This window comes from Gouania willdenowi, chromosome 15 (assembly GCF_900634775.1).
Source record: "Gouania willdenowi chromosome 15, fGouWil2.1, whole genome shotgun sequence".
Classification (NCBI taxonomy): Eukaryota; Metazoa; Chordata; class Actinopteri; order Blenniiformes; family Gobiesocidae; genus Gouania; species Gouania willdenowi.
Window position 1 is genome coordinate 26,412,283 of NC_041058.1, and position 20,754 is coordinate 26,433,036.

The 20,754-nt window shown below is 38.3% G+C and overlaps 1 protein-coding gene across 1 annotated transcript in view; it reads right to left on the minus strand.

Moving 5' to 3' along the window:
- Window positions 1–20,754, minus strand: part of kndc1 (kinase non-catalytic C-lobe domain containing 1) — a 39,400-nt gene that overhangs the window by 12,063 nt on the left and 6,583 nt on the right. The window contains exon 2 of the mRNA XM_028469006.1: window positions 5,225–5,515. Within this exon, the coding sequence (XP_028324807.1) occupies window positions 5,225–5,515 (291 nt within the window). The remainder of the gene's footprint in view (window positions 1–5,224; window positions 5,516–20,754) is intronic.

Genomic DNA, 20,754 nt, shown 5'->3' on the forward strand with positions numbered 1-20,754 from the left:
ACTCATCATTTGAAATCCAAATGCTCAGTGCCATTGACGAGATTACTCGTCATTTGCGTTTTTTCACGGGGATTACTAGAAAACACCCTGGCAAAGGTCCCTCATCAATATCTAAGCTGCGGGGTGATGTAGTGACCAACTGTGCCCTGAAGATGGCAGCAGTGCACCTTTAGATGAGAGGGTGTTTTCTAGTAATCCCCGTGAAAAAACGCAAATGATGAGTTATCTCGTCAATGGCAATGAGCGTTTGGATTTGAAATGACGAGTTATCTCGTCAATGGCATGAGTTAATGGACAGCTCTTGCCTGCAAAACAAAATAGGCCTTAAAATGTGTTGGAATGCACAACACACCTAAAATCACAAGATAGAATAATTATACTTATTGTCAGCAATAAAATAAAAAGTGAGCATTGCGTTTGTTCAGGCAGGCACGGAAGTAATGCTCGCCAGCTCGACCAGCTGACAGTAGTAATTCCCTAGTCGGTTAATCATCCAGCTGATCATGTTCCATGCATCCCATTGGTTAAAGTGAGTCACAGCGCTGCATTTAAACCACCGCAAACACTCCTACTTCTGCACGCTTCGTCCGCAAACGCCTTGCAAGCTCAAGCATGACAGCTGTCAAAACATCTAGCTCCCTTCTACTCACCCTGTCGATTGTCATGTCAACTTCAGCCCATGATGTTGATCATGGCAGACCGACTGCATCATTGAGTCAGTGCAATTATCCGAAATGGAGGAAGCTCCGAGGAGAACCTGCCTCCACTCGGCTCCGGATCGATGCCAAAGATGCAACTTGACGTCATTACTCCAGCACCCTATGATGACACCATCCCACAGAGATCTCTGGGAAATGCAGTTCCCGTCTTCCTTGGTATATGTCTTCCCCAGTGGGCGTGCACTGTAGCTGTTCCCACTCAACATTTTTGAAGCCAAAATAAAGTGCTTAGGGGCACTTTCATCTTTCAAATTTGATGTCATTTGAAGCCAGAGTCTGCACAGTAGGGTTCGGCAGGAGGACTTAAGTATCCTTCCCACTGGAAATTCTACCAATGTCTTCTTCAGATGATCAGATCATAGAGGTACTACTACTAGTACTAGTAACTCAAAAAAGACAAAACAAATGAACAAAAAAGTTTGATGGTGTCTCGGCTTTCCTTCAAGACCTAACTGCTATTCACAAAGAGAGCTACGCAAGATTCGAGGCTGTCAATCATGTCACAAGATCTTGCAAGATTAAAGATGACCAGATTTCTCGTCGCTTTAAAAATCTTTTCATTCATTTTCAGACCCACTTGTTCCTATTCAGGGTCGCGGGGGCCAATCTCCGGCTCTCATTGGGCGCTGGGCAGGGGTACAACCACTCACTTGCCTATATAAACCCACGTAGCATAGGGAGAACATGCAAACTCCACACAGAAAGGACCCAGGTGTTCATCCCAGGGCTTGAACCCAGAACCTTCTTGCTGTGAGGCGGACGTGCTAACACTAAGCTACCGTGCCTTGTAGGGGCAGTGAGGCACCTTTGCTACGTCTAGCCTGCCAGAACCTAAAGCAGGAGAAGGAAAAAAAGAGGAGGAGGAGTAAATTTTAGTTCTAGTTTCAATTTGTGGAAGAAGACGTTTATTAACAGTTATAAGAACATGGCTGTGTAGTTGCAGCATGTTGTTAATGACATACTTGGTCAGGTTCCTTTTGCACTATTTGCACCCTGTATTGACAGAGTAGAACTTTGATTTGGTTTTGCACCTAACGTTGTTTGCACTTGAAAAAAAAGAAATATATGATTTTTTTTAATTTGAACTTTTATACATTTTATTTTTAGTTTTAATTTGTGGAAGAAGAAGTATATTAAAAGCTCATGCTTACATCATGCATGTAAAGAGTTCTAATAAAACATTTTAAAATGCATTTATTTAACTCGGTTAAATAAAAGTCTGTTGGTCCAATCATATCATCATCTTAAAATCTCTTCTCATCTCGTTCTCGTGAACCCAATATCGTGTCTCGTCTCATGAGCTGAGAGTATCGTCACACCCCTAATTCTGTCTACAGTCTACAAAACCATTTTGTCTGACATTTTACAGAAAAGTGCATCCAAACTAATCGGGAGAAGCTTCATCATGCAACAAGACAATGACCCAAAACACACTCCCAACACAACAGAGGACTTTATCAGAGGAAAAAAGTGTAAGGCCTTAGACTGGCCAAGTCAATCACTGGACCTTAACCCAATAGAGTATTTTATCTCCTGAAGAGAAGACTGAAGGGAGAAACCCCCAGAAACCAACAAGAAGTGTAAGAGGCTGCAGTAAAGGCCTGGAAAAGCATTTCAAATGAAGAATGCAACAGTGTGATGAAGTCAGTGGGTTGCAGGCTTGATGCAGTTATTGCAAGTAAGGGTTATGCCACCAAATATTAAATGTTATTAACTTTAAGTGAACTTAATAATGTCTGTTCCAATATTTTTGCTGACTTGAACCCACCCACTGGTGGGTTCAAACAAAAGATGCTCTGTCCTGAGATGTTTAACACATCTAGATGTAAATACCATTAAATAAAAGCTGGAATTCTGAACTTTTGTGTCATATTCATGTTTTGATCTGAAACCCAAATGTGTTCAGTACACAGCAAAAATAAAGGAATTGATCTTGCTGTCCCAATACTTTTGGAGGGGACTGTTTGTTAATTCAATGAATTAATGAATATGTGAATTCACTCGTCCGTGCATATGGATCGAGACACAAGCTTCATCAGCTGACTCTGTGAATGCGAATCACCCACTCTGTGAATGTGTAAAAGTGTCACATTATTTATGATATTAATCCATTGAATGGATTATCCCATCCAATGGATTAATATGATGCCTGGGTCCTTTCATTCCTGCCTTTTCTTTAACAACAGTGTGATTTTTGGTCTGAATTATGGATTTTAATCATTCATAATTCTAAACTTAAAGCTGATATCTGGAGTTTCTGAGAAACATCTCAATGTCCTGCCCTAAACAGCCTCACTTCTCTCCCAATCTACCAGAAGCCACGGCTCTACTTTTCTGAACACGCATTGTGGAACATTAGTTTGCATCAGGTTGCATTGATATAGGTCTATGGGTCAGGTAAGAGCCAAAATCATATTTACCTGTTTGCTGTTTTTTTTCCGTGCACAGTTCCGCATTCACTTTGAGTGACAGTTTCAAAAGCAAGAAGTCTTGGCTGGGCACATTGTTTCCATTTGTATAAGGGTCTATAGGACGAAGGAGGGACTTTTATACATTAAAGTATATGAATGACCACCGGCAGTAGACGATAGTAAAAGACTAGTTAGGTATTTTTTCACATTTCAAAAGAATCATACATAAACATAGATTTCTCAAAAACTCTGGTTATCAGCTTTAAGCAACACCTAACTGGTCTCCTGCTGTGCACAGCACTACTGTTGCTCTTCGCTGTCATCGTGGATTTAAATTCATGATATTTATTTAAGATCATAAGCTGTTCCTCCAGTGAAAACACTCGCTCTGGCAGTTTTCTCCATTGTAGTGATTGGTCAGTCGCTGCGATCTCCACCCCTTTCATGTGAATGCGAGGCTGAAAACACTTGGCTTAAATTAGCGTGTTGTGATCGACACTCATAAAACAGCTTCTCTCTGACAGGGAATGTTTGGTTAGGTGAAGCCTGCTAACGGAGATTAATCCAGGATATAATTATCTGGATTTGTAGCATAGGACCATGAGACTTTCCCTACTCTCAGATCAGGAACATGCATTGACCTTTGACAAGCATCTCGAGTAGCCAATAGTAATGCTTAAAAAAGCTCATGGGATCGCTCTGTTGGTAGAAAGATCTCTGATTGGCTGAAGTCCAGCGTCACACTCCTGTATTTCTAAAGCTCATTTACAGAGCCAGAAGAAGGAGGAGAGATTCACCTGTCCACTCAAAATACTTTGGATTACATTATGCAATACAATATAATATTGTAATGACGAGCCTCCAGCCGTAATCCAAGTTTTGTAGCCTTTAATGAAGGACATTAAAACCCGACTGCTGTGGGCCGTAGTCGACGCCAGAATAAAACTGAACACAGCCACAAAGTACCGTCTTTCTCTGTCGATTACTCACGTCTCTGAACCAAATTTTCCCCGCCTACACACCGCCTCCCCCCAGCCTCCCAGCCAATCACCACTTAGAACACCCGTAAACAAAGATACACATTGGTAGGGAAAGCTGCACGTAACGATGATGCCTTCAAAGCCATGGGACATCTCAATATTAGCGAATCATTGAATACACAAGTAGAACAACATAAACAATGGACCCAGTCCATCACAATATGATGATTATGGATTTTTGACCAAATAAAACAAAAAAAAAAAAAAACTTTACAAACTGCAGCTTTAATACAAGAGGTCAGAGAAGACTTGGACACTAAGTTGTCAGGCCTCACTTTATGCTGCTACATTCAGATGGTATAGAGATACACTCTGCATATAGTTTATGTAGAGATCACTGTAACTAAAACAACAATGTGGATTAGATGGATATTTTTTATTTAATTACAAATGTACATTTTTTTTACTTGTCTGCACATGCTGTCAAAGGTCAACACCACAGGAAGTGCAATCATTATGAGACAGCAATGCATATTTTGTTATTGCAATAAAATACATTGATTTATTTTATTGCTTAATTGTGACCATCACCAGCCCTCCCTAAGGAAGGGTAAGAAATCTTTTATTATAGGGAGGATATAAAAAGGGAGAGCAGTGTTACACCTAAGTGGAGGGGGAAGGGGAAGGGGAGGGGAAAGGGAGGAAATAGAAAAGGTGGGGAAGAATAGATTGTTTTGCAGTGAGGGTGAGATGTGAGGTTGTAGAATATATTGTGCTTATTATGTTGTGTAATCCACCCAGTATGGTGACAAGTGTGAAGCTTAGCTATAATGGTGGTGGCTGTGGACAGGGGGAATGAGTGAATGGTAGTACCTAAAGCAGGTATTTGGGATTAACGTGTCTAAGGTTAAGCCCAGTACATTTGTACAATGTACATTTTAAATTTTTTTTTGATGATTGACACTGTAATATAAAAAAAGTTTGAACATACAATTTTGATTCATTATTTACAAAAAGACACATACAGGTCACCATCTGAAAGTGATAAGAACATTACCAATAAATTACATTCTACTGAATGCTAAATTAAGACAAAGGTCACTGTTTTACCTACCTGTGCTTTCTCATCCAGACATGGAGATTCTGAGTGCTGTGCCAGATTCCCTGCATAATGGACCACCTCTTCACTGAAACAATCCTCTCCATAGAAGGCTAAGTCCCAGGTTACACTGAAACTGAGAGGGTGGCCCTCTGCTTTATATCCTGTGGAAAGAAGCTTCTCTGATGCTAGAGAGTCACGATCCTCCATGTCCTTGAAGTAGTCTGGGTTCGTCTGCTCCTCGTAGGCTTCGGCAGAAACTCGGCAGAAACTCAGCTCCCGATGGCCTTTTATCACTGCCCCACGCTGAAAGATTTAATCCCTGTGTTCAAATTGTTCAAAGGGCTCACCCCTCAGTACAAAGCAAAGAAGCACAATAATAAAACTACTGACGGCTTGAGTCACATGAAAAGCAAAAGGACACACTGAGTTTGTATAGAAAACACAGCTGATGCCTCGAGAAGTTCTTGATAACTCTGAACAATGAACACACTGTTTAACAGAACTGTTTATCATTGTGCTATCTTTGGTATTCAGTGAAAGCAAGTTTAATCAAGCTTGTGTCTGATTTCAGTAAATCTAAAAAAGTTGATTCAGCGTTTGGTGCAAAGCTTGTGTTCCAGAGGCTTTGCACTAAACGTGTTCCTTATTTAGACCTTTTTTGATGTTTGTCTTATGCAGCAGTTTTATTATTCCACTGGCAGCTTTAGAACTCAGTATAAACCTATTCTGTTTTTTTTTTGGGTACTTTCTTCAGTGTCTTCGATGAAGGCTGTCATTAGAGCTGCAGGTTCAGGACATAGAAGAAAAACAGCTGGTTTGACTATTGTTGTAATTAGCTTCAGACAAAACAAATGAAACGCAGGGAAGTAAATACATTTAGAAAAAGGACAAAAAAAACAGAAAAAAAGGCTTAATTTTGTACAAACATGTAAACTTTTTACTCACAATTAGCGTTTCTATAAATTGGCCAACACTGCTGTCCACTCCTTTTCACTTCTGGTTGTAAATGCACGTCCTAATGAAGTCCATTCAGGGACACTGGAGCAGCACAGAAAAGAACTCACTCATCCATGGATGAGCCTTTTGAAGAAACCTGCAGCCTGCAGAGAAGCATACGTCACTGCTGCTTCATAAACATGTGGTACCACCCTACAGCCACAGATTAAGGAGAGTGATGCTCCAAGCAAAACAGTAGTCAGTCACACATACAACCATCGCCTCAGGGCTACTCATAATATCACTCACAATACACAGGACATTTACATGTGTCTTCTGTATTGCCTTACACTCAACACAGATAAACGTACTGTTGCCATGGAGAGTGGATAACGATTGCTCATTTGAATTAGTGTGATGGGCATGCACATGCATATCTAAGTAGGTTAAGGAGGAAAGGTTACATTTGTAGAGGATGGGATCATTCAGTGTCTATTATTCAGGAAGAATAAATTAACCAACTAAACACAATATGTTGTTATGGAGCAGATGGCTGCTTTACGCTTACTGTAGAATCTAGAGGTGATTATCATCACTGTTAAATGCTTAAATCTGTTCACACGAAGCAAGAAGATGATCCACCTCTGAGTCTGGTTCATTAAAAGGAGGTTTTCTCTTTTCACCTTTGTTTGCTCGTGTGGAAATGGTCGATCTTTACAGTATATATATTTTTTACCATGTTAAATTTAACTGAAGACACATTTTATTCAAAGAGATCTCTAAAATGAGCTGTGCATTGCCATATGATGCACAGCTCTGATCAGGGGGTGACTGGGACAAAAATTCAGTCGTGGCATTTTCTGTCCAGACCAGCCCACTACATTATCAGTAACAGTGATGCTCAACCTGTGGCTCTTTATGTCTTAATTAGAAATATTATTCCCCCAGAAAAGCTTTAAAGGGGAAACTTTTGAACCCTTTTTTACCTATATTCTTTGGCCATTTTGCAACTTCTTTTGTCCCATTTTTACAAAGTTCTGACATTTTTTTTTTAGATTTTAGCTACCCTTTGCCATTAAATAGCCCCTTTTTCCTATTTTTGGTCCATTTTTGCAAGTTCTTTTTGACACTTTCATCAAATTTTTGTCTTTTCTTACTTTTTTTTGGCCACATTTTTTCCAAATAAGCTATAAATAAATAAAATAAATACCACGTGTTTTCTTTTGTCCCTTCATTTTCCTCTTTTTGTTAAACATTTTTGCCCTTTTTGATCATCGTTTGCCACATTTTGTCCATTTAAGCTACCCTTTGCCATTACATACCACCTGATTCCCAATTTTAGGCCACTCAACTGCTTTTGGCCCATTTCAGTCACTTTACACTTTTTTCTTGCAATGTTTTTGCCATTTTTGGCCTGGTATGCCAGATGTTCAGTCCACCCCTGGCTCTCATACATGTGAGGATATATTTTTAGAGTGTAGCTAATAGTTTCTTTCTGTTATGATCCTTCAACATTCAGGACACCTTCAACTAGCAATAATCCCACCTCATAGGCTACAATACAGCCACTGCACAAAGCTTTTCAGGACACGTTAAACATTTTACATTTTTATGATCAGAAAGTATTTTTAAAACATGTTTTACACAGCTTCAGGAGTGACTGCACATCTGCATTTCTTAATTTCCCAAGAAGATTCTCCATGTGATCTCTGTTATTTCTGTTAACTAATAAAATAGTATTAATGCAATAGACAATAGAAATAAGTTTGAAGAACAAAAATTGTTCATTGGTTGGTTCATTTTCTTAGCATCACCAGTAATCCCCTTTTAAAATCACCAAATATCACATCATTGGATTCACAGAGTTTATGTAACTCATCAAGTGAAACCGTGGTAACAAAAGAATGTCATCAACTTTGTGACACAGGATGTGGTGTCTTCGTCAGTTTCTATGACGCACACTTGGTGTTTAAAGTGTGGCTTTGAGCAGTTTGCTGATGGATCATCAGTGTAAGAAGAGCTTCTTCATTCCAAAGGAAGAGGAAAAGATCCAAATTACACTTTCATCCGCACAGAATAATCCTACTTACAATCATGAAGAGATAATCCCACAAAAATAACTCACAGTACGTAAACAAATATTTTCCATCAATAATAATAATACAACACAAGTAACTTTAACCATAAAAATACCAATATTAATAAAAATAAATCATTCAACATTCAACCCAAAGTTGATTAGGAATGTACCAGTATTGTGATGTGTTTCACAGCACATTAGGGTATGGCACTGATCCTTTTTCAGTGCTTTAATAAGTGGCTCAAAAAAAGTGCTGGTACTCTCTTTTGCATGATTCAATCTTTAAGAAAAAAGGTCACTTTCCGCAGGCTTGTGTAGCGCAACCCTAAACGACTTTGGCTCTTGATACAAAGATTGCTAGTTCGAATCCCCATTTTTTCCCCATTAGGTTGCAACAATGTTTGAACTTTACCTCCCTAGCAGTTAGTAGATCACATTTACAACAAACGATTTTTTATATTTTGTATATGAGTTACAGGGCAGCTGGATGGAGTCAGACAGAGCCTGTGCTGTTAAGTTTAATGAGCACAACCTCCACCTGATAGAGGCCCTTCCTCTCCCTGTGCAGCATGATCCCTAAGACCCAAAAGGAAAGGGACGAACTTGGCTCAAATCCTTACTTTTTTTTTTTTTTTATGTATATAGAATTTAAATAATCCAAATGAGAACACAGTTACATTTCCTTTGCTTTTTATAATACATTTCTGTTTAGTTTTTGATTGTCGTAAGGAAGTGACCCTCACTCTAACCCTACGTCGTTCCTTCACTAGCAATTTTTACGACAGAGCTGCTGGGACGTGATATTTGAATGAAAACCGACAATACGACATTTATTGAATATTTTAATAGTATACATTTAAATATGTGACTGTTTTGTGGTGTTTTAATTGTTAATTTAAAAAAAAGTCAAAATAAAAAAATGGATTAAAACAATACACAACATTGACAATCAAAAACCAACAGAAAATAAGATAAACAGCAAAATAAATTGGAATCTACTCAAAGCATAAACTTCTAATAATAATTTTTAAAAAGTAGGGTTTCAACCTTGGAACTGGACTAATTTGGATGCTTGGTATGCGCACTGTGAAGGCTGATGTGCTGTGATAAGCGGTGGAGCAGCTATTTGAAGGATTAAAATACACACGCTGGTGAGTGTACTGGAATGTTGAAAGTGCGTTGTTGGCACTTCTCTAAGTGCCAGGATGCTCAATTGACATTTTTAGAAGTCCCAGAACTCCGCACCTGTGCGTTCCAGCCCTCTTAAACCATTGACTTTTACTTGTAATTTATCAAAATCAAATCATATGGACTGATGGACTGGCACCCTGTCCAGGGTGTAACCCCGTCTTGCTCCTGATGACGGCTGGAGATAAGCACCAGCAGAACCTTGCAACTCTGAAAATGAGCATGCGGGTCAGGAAATGGATTGATGGATAACGTTTGGTAATTTATTGTGATGTAGGTCTAAAGAAGCAGTGACGTACATATTAGTGCGAGTCTCTCTCACCCAATTAGTGTAAGTGTGCCATCCAAGTCTGAAAGTCCCCTTAAAAACAAATGGCATTTCCATACTTAAAAAACAAACTCCAGGCTGTGATTGAACCTCCTGAGAGCTGTTAAAAAAGTGCAGCAGTCAGTAGGAACAATAACGATTCAACTATCAATTTGAATTCATTGTTCATTTTTTATTATTTTTTATGTCTTACACAAACAAACGCGGTGAGTGGTAGGGCGGCGCCCTTGCGCCCTCTATTGGCCAGCCGCCACTGTGTTAAATAAGTGTATAATTAAGTAAAACACTGTTCAAAAATAAGGATTAGATACACACACATTACAGTAGTAAGAAATAAAGTAAAGTAGGATAGATACTACTACTACTACTATTAATAATAATAATAATAGTAATAATAATGTGCTTCTGTGACTGACCAGCACATCATGGAATGGGTGGGACTCATTGACCAAGACGGCCTTCACCTTGGACAGGCTCGTCCTCTCTGTCACCACCATCAGAGTCCAGTTTAATCCCTACAACGTCACTGGCCTTGTGGGTGAGTCTGTTGGCGTCTGCAACCCTCAGTCTGCTCCCCCAGCAAACAACAGCATAGAGGGTTGCACTCATCACCACTCGTAGAACATCCTCAGCATTTTTCTGCAGATGTGGAGTTACAGAGACTCAGCGGCTCTGTCTCCACCCTTTTCTCTGCACACACCCAACACAGCATAACGTGGATGGCTGTTCATCATAGGAATGGGATCCACACAAGGTTCCTGCTGCTTAACAGAAGGTTTTCCTTGCCGCCATGATGAATTCATGTTGGGTGTGGGATACATATGTATGTGTATATACGTATATATGCATATGTGTGTATCCATAAAATGAAGAGTCCGTCCTTAAGACTGCTCTACTGTAAAGTGCCTTGAGATACCATTGGTTATGATTTGGCGCTATACAAATAAAGATTGATTGATTGATTGATTGATGTTGAAGGACCTCAGCTGTCTCAGAAAATAGAGGCGGCTTTGGCCCATCCTGTAGAGGGAGTCAGTGTTCTTCCCCCAGTCCAGTTTATTATCAATAACCAGTCCCAGGTATTTATACTCCTCCACAATGTCCACACTGACCCCCGAGAGCAGAGCTGCCCATATTATTTTCATTGGAGGGCCAAAAATGAATCGCAGTGGAGGGCTGCAGGCCAAAACTAAACATTCATGTTGCAGTGTGTTGCCCCTCCCGTGCCCGAGAGGAGTGCGAATGGAAACCCTGAGAAAAGAGTACAAGGGACGGAGATGAGCTTTCCGTTTGCATTGCTCTGCTGCAGGGTTTATTCTGCCCTTCTTAATTAAACACATTTACAATTTGTTTAATAAAATTTTACAAAGTTCAATAAACAATATTCAAAAATTACTGTTAACAATACATCACACATTTACAAATATCTATTTCAGCCTAACTCAAATAATATTCTAAAATGTCTCTATTTTTGCATGTATCAAAATAAACAATTACATTTTCTCTTTTCTGTAATTTACCATTCAGTTTATTTTTATATTACCTGTATAACTCAAAATGACAGCCCATATAATTAAACTTGAACAGCATAAAACTATATAACTGTTTACTTTAACTTTCACCACTTGTACCTTTGGTGTTTATATGTTCACTGTCTGTACTCCGTTCATTTATAAGGACACATTTACTATTAAACTACTGCCTTATTGTTACTCTAGCAAGTAGCCTGAAAATCTCCGCTAGCATTAGCATGTTAGCATTCACTTTCAAACACACTTTACAACATAAATTAACTTCTAACAACATTCACATTTACACACATACATTGCTAAGGTTGTAAACTACCACCAGCATTGTTTTGTGTGCTTCTGTAACCTTTAACAAACCTGAGAAAAGAGTACAAGGGACGGAGATGAGCTTTCCGTTTGCATTGCTCTGCTGCAGGGTTTATTCTGCCCTTCTGCCCCTTGGCGTCCTAACTCCTGTTCGATGCGCCCCTTGTGGCACATCAAAGTATCGCACCATAATGTTATCTGACCATTTATTGCTTACAAAAAATGAGTAGGGTCTGTTTTTAACTACTAAAATTAACATATGAAATGCATTCCCCCTTTAGCTGTTTTTAACCACTTTTTACTATTTTTTAAAAATCATGTTTTAACTATGAGTCTTACAAGTGCATGAAATTAAATATGCCAATAACATAACTGTGCAAAATAAACACTTAATGTCGTTTTGAAATTGAAGAACAATTTTCTAAATCGTGTTTTATGGCATAAAATTATGAAACATTTAAATGTCTTCAAAGACATTTAGTGCAATATACAGTAAATGGGACACAACATACCCCGCCTATTCTTTCAAAACAGAAAATGTTCCCTGTCTTGAACAATCCTTTAAAACTCAAGAAAAATAATGTAACTGAACATCAGCTTTAGATTGTTTTCTTATAAATCACTGTATTGTATTACATTAATTGGACTCATGTTCCCAAGTAATTTAAACGCTGTGTTACTTTTCTGCTACTGGTTTATGCATTCTATCACAGTTGTGACCTCAACAACCTCTCACCCTCTGGTCACACGCTGACAGCAGCTCAGATCTAATGTAAAGCAATGGCAATTTGTGGTGATGGGAGCAGTTGCAACAAAAAATATATTCAGATGGCTGGAAGAGGAAAAAATTAAAATAAAAAAAAACAATTAAAAAAAAAACTCACTTGGGGCTCTAAATTGGATGGCCGGTCTCTTGGTTCTCCTCAGGTCCACAATCAGCTCCTTAGTCTTTGTCACATTGAGCTGAAGATGGTTCAGCTCACTCCATGTGACAAAGCTGTCCACAGCAGCCCTGTATTCCACCTCAACCCCCTACCCAACCCAGTCTCACTCCCAACTCGTCACATATTGACCTTTTGGAATGATCCTGTGGTGTGACGCTATGGGTCCGTAAGCTTTTTTTCACCGCAACCTTTCAAAATAAGACTTCTAACCCTAAACCTAACCTAACTTAACCCTAACCATTGTAGAGTCATCCGAGAACTTCTGGAGATGACAGGTCTCTGTGCAGTAGCTGAAGTCTATGATGTAGGTGGTGAAGAGGAAGGGAGAGAGTACAGTCCATTGAGGGGCCCTGGTGTTGCTGACAGCTTTGTCAGACACACAGTGTTGCAGGCGTACATACTGTGGTCTGCCAGTCAAGTAGTCCACAATCCAGAACACAAGGGAGGAGTCAACCTGCATCTCTGTTTGCTTCTCACCCAGTAGAGCTGGATGGATGGTGTTAAAAGCACTGGAAAAGTCAGAAAACAAAATATAATACTAATGTATAAAATAATTTTTCACACATATTTCTTCGATACTCACTTCATACTGCAATTTATCCTAGGGTTCTGCTGGTGCCTGTCCAAGCTGACAATAAGCATCAGGCAGACAATTGTCAGCCAGTGACACCAGAGCAGATCATTTAGAGACGGCAATTACCAGTAACCTAACAGACGTTATTTGGAATGTGGTTGGGTAAAGGGATGTTTATTAATTTAAAATGCATGCACCAAAAATAAAAGTGCCAAGCTGCCAATGGCCCTTGAACACCAAGCCGTGCTGTTAGAAGTGCTAACTAATGCACAGGTTATTGGGTTTTTTAGAAACAGAGACCCTCGGGTTAATGTGACTGCTGACCTGCAGCACAAGACAATCTGAAATATGAAAACACATGGGCTGCTTCATTACAAAAAATATTCATTCACATAGATAATCATTTTAAGCCACAAATGTACCATATCCATAAGCTCTATGAAAGGAATAAAGTTGAACTTTACTACTAAAGGGTACTTTGGACACTCATCTACTTGCAAACATGTCTGGGTCTTGTATTTTGTTCTCCAAGAAACAGCTGAACTGTGGAGTAATATGTCTTTAAACTGGATCATAAATCTGTGCTCTGAGAGCCACGCTCACATTAAGAATGTCTAATGTTCACCATATTTTCCATTTCTATTACATACTGTTAAAATACGAATCACAAACACTAAAAAAATAAATGTTCAAAGCTGAGAAATGTCTGTGTCTGATTGTTGATGAGATAGTTTTGCAGAAAACTTTGTCTTGTTCAGAGTTGTGTGACAAAAAACTAACTGTCCTTGTCCGGGGAGTTGGGACTGACAACCAGAGATCAACTCATTTAAGGCCTTTATATAGGCCTTAAAGGAGGACCTCCCTATCTTCTAATAAAAGTGCAGTTTCTCAATAATCCGCTAGGCAACATGTCTTTGACTGGGTAAAAAGTTGTTACATATAACATTAAGTAACTGCTTGTCTTGTGAGGTGACTCCCAAGTCACTCGTGCATGCAGCGAGCATTTGTGTGAAGGCAGAGAGCACGTGCCAAGACACTTTCCCATACTATCCAGTGTCAACATAATATACGAGTGTGTATGTGTGTAAGTTTTAGGCCCTTAGAACTGATCTAACTTGTAAATAAGCATACATTCAGAGGGGAAAGTAACATATTACAAGTACTCATGTTACTGTAATTGAGTTGTTTTTATGGGTACTTGTGCATTTTTGAGTATATTTCTGAATCAGTCATTTTACTTAAAGCTGATATCTGGAGTTTCTGAGAAATCTATGTTTATGTATCGTTCTTTTAAAATGCGAAAAAATACCGAACTAGTCTTTTACTGGTCTACTGCTGGTGGTCGTTCATATACATTATTGTATATAAGTCCCTCTTTCATCCCATAGACCCCTATATAAAGGAAAACGATTGCCGACTGCACCCAGCCAATATGATTTTGGCTCTTACCTGACCCATAGACCTATATCAACGCAACCTGATGCGCATGCAGAAAAGTAGAGGCGTGGCTTCTTGTAGATTGCAGAGGCTGGGGGAGGAAGCGGACCCGTTTAGGGCGGGGAATCGAGACGTCCTCTCAGAAACTCCGGATATCAGCTTTAAATATCTATCTATGAAAGCAAAAAAGGTCTATGTGTGTGTGTGTGTGGAGCGAATATCTCCCTGACGCGGTGCCTGTTCCACCTGAGACTTTGTCAACGGGTTCCAAATACCCAGAGTTTGTGTATCTGTTATTTTTGAGTAATTTGTTCATTTCCAAAGGTTTATTTTAATTTTATTACACTTCTGGAAAGCACGGCAAGTGAAGAGCGGCCGCTAGCGCACCATCTATAGCTATTTCAATACACAGCTCACTTCCGGTGCATGCAAAAGCTCCTGTGGACTGCTCTTTTGAGGAAATATACTTTTTTACTGTTCCATATTTTCATGTTAGTTTGACCGTACGTCATTTAGACCGGACAGACCTCACGGGGAAGTTATTGACGGGCAATGGCTGCTGTGTTGAAAGCAGCACATTTATCAGCAGAGCGTGTGAGATGACCTATGGAGGAGATTAGAGTCCCAGGTAGAGAGTCTCACACACACGTCGATCAGGTGCGCTTTGCTATCGATCACCGTCTACGTAACATGTGTGCACATGTGTACACATGTACAGGTATGTAAGTGTGTGTGTATAATGGACCACCATTTAGTCCGGTTACAGTCTGTGTCACGACATCCGTCCATAGCGTGGTAGTGACTGTAGTGTTAAGCTCTGAGTCAGATCTAAGTGTTTACATGTTGCTACATAGTGAAGGTCACCTGATTAGTGCAGCTTCACTCACGACACACCTGCCACTACACCTAACGACTGAAAATAGATGTTTAGTGAAAGTTAGGCAGGTACACGTGGATGGACTGGTGCGCATAAATTTAGAATGGATTAACCCCCCCAAACACACACAACCACACACCAAACGACAATAAAAATATGAAAATGACTCAAAATACACAAAACTAAATATTTATATAAAAAATACACAAAAGACAACAGAAATGCAAAAAACTACACTAAAAAAAGATACAAAATGACTCCAGGATCACACTACAAATGCAACAAAAAACAATAATTATACAAAAAATGCACAAAATGACAACAAAAAATACAAAATTAGACATATTGAACCAAAAACCATACATTACAGAAAAATACACAAAACGAAAAAAAACATAAAAACTAGTGAAAAAAAAAACCCAACACATTCATAATGCGCATGTCCCATAGAATTAAACCAGAGAAATTGCACACGCTATTTTGTATGTATGTTATTATCATGCCCATAATTGACAACTCTACTTGAGCTCTCACTCTATGAATACATACTTCCGACAGGCACTGTACTAGTGTTTTAAAAGAAGGAAAGGAGTTTGTTACTTTTCTACACCCAACCAATACTGAGTACATGATTATTTTTTGTTTTAAAATGATCAGCCGACATTGTAAAACTATAAAAAATTAAATGTCCCGATAACAATCAAATGCATCACATCATAGCGACCAACCAGATTAAACGTAATGCACGGGGCCAAAAGAGTTAATAAATTTAGCTATGTTTAGAGCCTGATAATTTTTTTAAGATGTTTAATTGAATTCATTGGTGTTATTTTATTTAAAAAATAATAATGGTACATTTTGACAAACCTTTTGTTTTATACAGATGCCTTTGTGGAAAGTAAATTAAGTTCCAATCATGCAAGATTTGGTGTCTTCCTTTTTAAGTTCATACAAGAGATGTTTACTATATGCAAGGGAACCTTGGGCGTGAAAGTAATTAGTAACTTTTATTTTGAGTACTATTTATTTGAGCTACTTTTTACTTGTGCTACAGTATTTTACGTATGATTTACTTGTACTTGAGTACAATCAAGTAACAGTACTTCTACTTGAATAGGTTATATCAGTACTCTTTACACCTCTGCATACATTTAAACGTTATTTAATTTTGAAAAGATCAGATCAAATCTGACAGCACACAGACCCTTGTTGTTAATTTGTTCATTCAGCTTCTAAAGCCTTGGTTGGTCATTTGTATCCACACAATATAATATGAACAAGCATGGGGACGGATCTGGATAAGCATAATGCTTTTTTCCGTCGCCCTTTCCGACATGTAAAAGGACAAAAAATAAAAAAATAATGATGTGATTTTGCTCTGAATGTCAAATGAATTTCTGTGAATGCAACCATGTCGGAAATGAACTGAATAAATAAATAAATAAATAAATAAATAAATAAATAAATAAATGCACGCTTGTGGTTGAAGGTGGCCTTTGTCAGTGACAGCTTATGCTAAATAGTTTAAAGGGTTGAATATGTATTGTGGGCATTTTAACACAAGGTCTTGACAGCAACCAAGAAAGATCTGAGGACATAAGCCAAGAAAGAATGAATTTCCCTAACATATTTTAGACCCTTCGTGGGGGCCCATTACTCTCTCCAATTGGAAGGATAATACAATGAAGTATAGAAGAAGAGCTGTGATCAGACAAATACTGATACAACTCTGCTTCACATCCCTAAAGGTTCAAACCACCACTAAACAAATTATTACTTCTTGCATAGTTGACAATGTTCAAAACATTTTTAACATACAAAGATCCATCTTATTTGCCTCCTTTCAAACACATATTTGGTTGTGTACTGAAGACCAGTTTGGGTGCCAACTGAGTTCAGGGTGGCAGGGGATGAGATGAGATAGCTTTTATGCTGGCTGTGCCCAGTGGCTGCTCAGCAGAGATTGATAGGCATATTTGGCACGGCAGAGAGTAAACGCTATTACAATTGTTGACTGCTAATTAGTCTGATATGTGGAGAGAATTGAGTAAAATAGTTTTACATCAGCAGCCATGGAATTAATATGATCATACATACTCTGGTGTTGATTATAACTGAAAAACAAAATGGTTTATTTGATTCTTGACATTATGACGGTGTTTCTTCTTATAATGTGAGCTAATTGAGAATTAATAAAATCAAGAGTTCTTCTCACCTATGACATTTAACATTTAGATATAAGATCAAGCATTTAGATATGATATATAACATTTAGATTTAGATTTAAACATTTAGATTTAACATATAATATTTACATATAGATTGAAACATTTAGATTTAATAGTTCGATTTAGAATTAACATTTAGATATAAGATTTAGCATTTAGACATGATATATAACATTTCGATTTAGAATAAATATTTAGACTTAGATTTAACATTTATATATAACATATAACATTTAGATTCAGATTTAAATATTTAGATTTAATGCTGTTTTTACCTCTATATATGTGGTTAAATGTTGTGTTAAATGTAGGAAAATGTGCTAAATATGAGAAAAGTGACATAAATAATGAAAATGTGTTAGCTAAAACTTTTATACTAAATTTTTACACTTGGCACCCAATACAGATAATGTAGAAAATTGGACATGAATAAAAAAAACTGCTTCTTTTGTTTTTTTAATTAATTAATTAATTTCAGTTTTTTTTGTGGAAAAAAATTTTGTTTCTCAATATTAGAGTAATATATCAGCATTTATTGTAAATGTGCACATACTGTGTATGCATGCTCCAGGTTAACTTCGATGTCCACTATTATCTGCCATACAGTTCAGTCAGAAGTAGTTAACTGCAGTGACGTGCAGTCAGGGTAGGCAAGGTAGGCAGTGCCTACCCAAGGGTGAATTGATATTTTGATAATATAATTATAAATTATTAATTTTTCCATTTCCGATAGCCTACAGTACCTATAAGTTTGAAAGTGTCAGCATTTTGTGCTTTTCATAGCCCAAATTACTAAGCATCGCTAGGCAGGAGGAGGCCACGCCCCCTCCCAAAAGCACATTGCTGCTCTGCCTCTGTTCCCATAGCATGTTTTTATGTGTTTGAGCATGCGCAGTCAGGTCCCCAAGATGAAAACCATTTACGTCCAAAGGCAGCGTAGAGAGCTGCCTTTGGACGTAGCCGCGCTATGTTAAATGCTATACGTTCGTTCACAGTGCATTAGTGAATTGATCCCATGTGACCGCTGCTACTACGTTCTCTAGCTAGTGGGCGGGATAACACTACAGTCAGGATGACAGCGCTAGAGACAATAGAGAAACTTTTTTTTTAGGAAAAACCACGAATGAGAGACCAACACCTGAGCTACGTACCAGACCTTCAGCAAAGGTAAGGTCAGAAAACTGTTCATAATTTCTACAGTGAATGGTACAAAAGGAAGGATTGGCTTTGTGGATGTTCCTCACTGAGGCTGTTCTGAGTTATTGTTGTTGTTGTCATTTTCTCTGTGTTTCTGTTTCCAACATAAACAACAGATGTGCTGCCGTATCATGGGATATAACTTGTTGGAAGAGTATGGAGGCTATATAAAATAATTGTTTATGTTTCTTTAATGGCGTTTATGATGTTGATTTTGTTAGATGGCTAAATGCTTGTTCATGTGGATCTTGTTGGGTTTTTTCTTTCTTATTATGAATTTTATATTTTGATAAGTGCATTGAGATGACTTTGTTGTAAATTGCTTTTATACAAATAAAGTTGAATTGAAGTGAATTAACACTTGCCAGCAGAAACATATGGAATTGCCATTGGTGTTGACATTGTTGGTCTCGATTAGCAATACCCTGCCTACCCTACCCTAGTGCTCACGGCACGTCACTGATCAAATTCCACAAGAAAATGCATTTTAACCGTATCAAACAACCAGGATAGATGTGACCCATAATTGCACTCCTGTCTGTATCTCCTTCTGCCTGAGACAGTCAAAGTGCGTTTGTAGACCTGCAGAGAAATGAGGTCAGGCATACAGACAGGCGTCAACAGTGTGTAAAAAAGGTGAATATGGGTAGATGTGCCGCAGAGGTATCAGAAGAGAAGTACCAAAAGTAGTCGGTTTCAGGGCAAGGCTTTGAAAGTGTAGCTGTGGGTTTGGTCTCAGCGGGGAGGATCCTGAGAGAATATCTGCTCTGGCAAAGCAAGCAAGATTTGGAGGTGTTGAGGTGCATAGAATCTATCACAGAGGAGGGTTCAAATATGCAGAAGCAATTCATGGAACTGAGAGAACATGACAGCATGTCTCAGAGATTTTCATTGAATGTGCAAGAATTTGATATTGATATTGTTCATATTATTTGAAATAAGTGGAGGAGAACTGATATCTGGATCAGCACATTCTGAATTCTAAAAGTTCAAGTCACTTTGGAATAAACTTGATCGCACTTTAAAAGAATGGCTTATTAAATATTGAATATATAATTTTAAAAAGGCAGCCATCCGACAGTTTTTTTAACTGCCTTTGAAGGTCTTTAACTTGGAGCTTATGCTAAACCAACATTCTACTGAAATCTGAAGAGTTAAGGCCAAACACAAAGTGTTAATCAAACTGAAAGGTTTATTTGACATCGTCTCTACCCAGTAACCCTGTTTCATTATCTTTCTTCATGGATCAGCAGCTGAGCTTGGTTCGCTTTCTGCTGGCATGCTGTTCTAGTTTTGCCTTTCAAGCTTTTTGTGTAGTTAATGTAGCCATTTGTGCATATTTAGGTCCTCATTTACAACAGCCTCATTTTAAATCCTGTCAAATGGAAATGTTAGCCAAGGCCAATGTTTTCTAGTTGTTAATCTTAGCTTAATTAGCCAATAGAAAATGCTAACAAAAAGGTTTTCACAGAAATACAGGACAAAGTTTTTTTTTATTTTTAAATTTTATTTTTTTAATACATTTCCCATGTCTGAATACTGTATGTCATCAAAGGTCAACACGATATGTTTGTTTTGTGACAACTATCCATGTTTTGTTTTTGAATAAAATTATGTATTTATTATTTTTGCTTAATTGTGATCGTCACCAAGGGAACGGTGAGCCAGGTCATTAGAGGGGAAATTTGTAAAAATGGAGGACAATTTTACACAAGAGGGAGAGGGAAGATACAAGGGAAAAGGGGGTTTTGGAGGGTAACCAAACAGATGGATCAGAGCAAAGCCCAATGGGATGCACTGGCTGTTGGGATAATGTGATGATGCTATTGTGTAGAGGAATAAAAACTGCTGTGCCAAGGTAGTTACATAAGTTAAAAGTGGAAGTATTAGAGCAAGAACATCCCACAGCTCAGAAGGA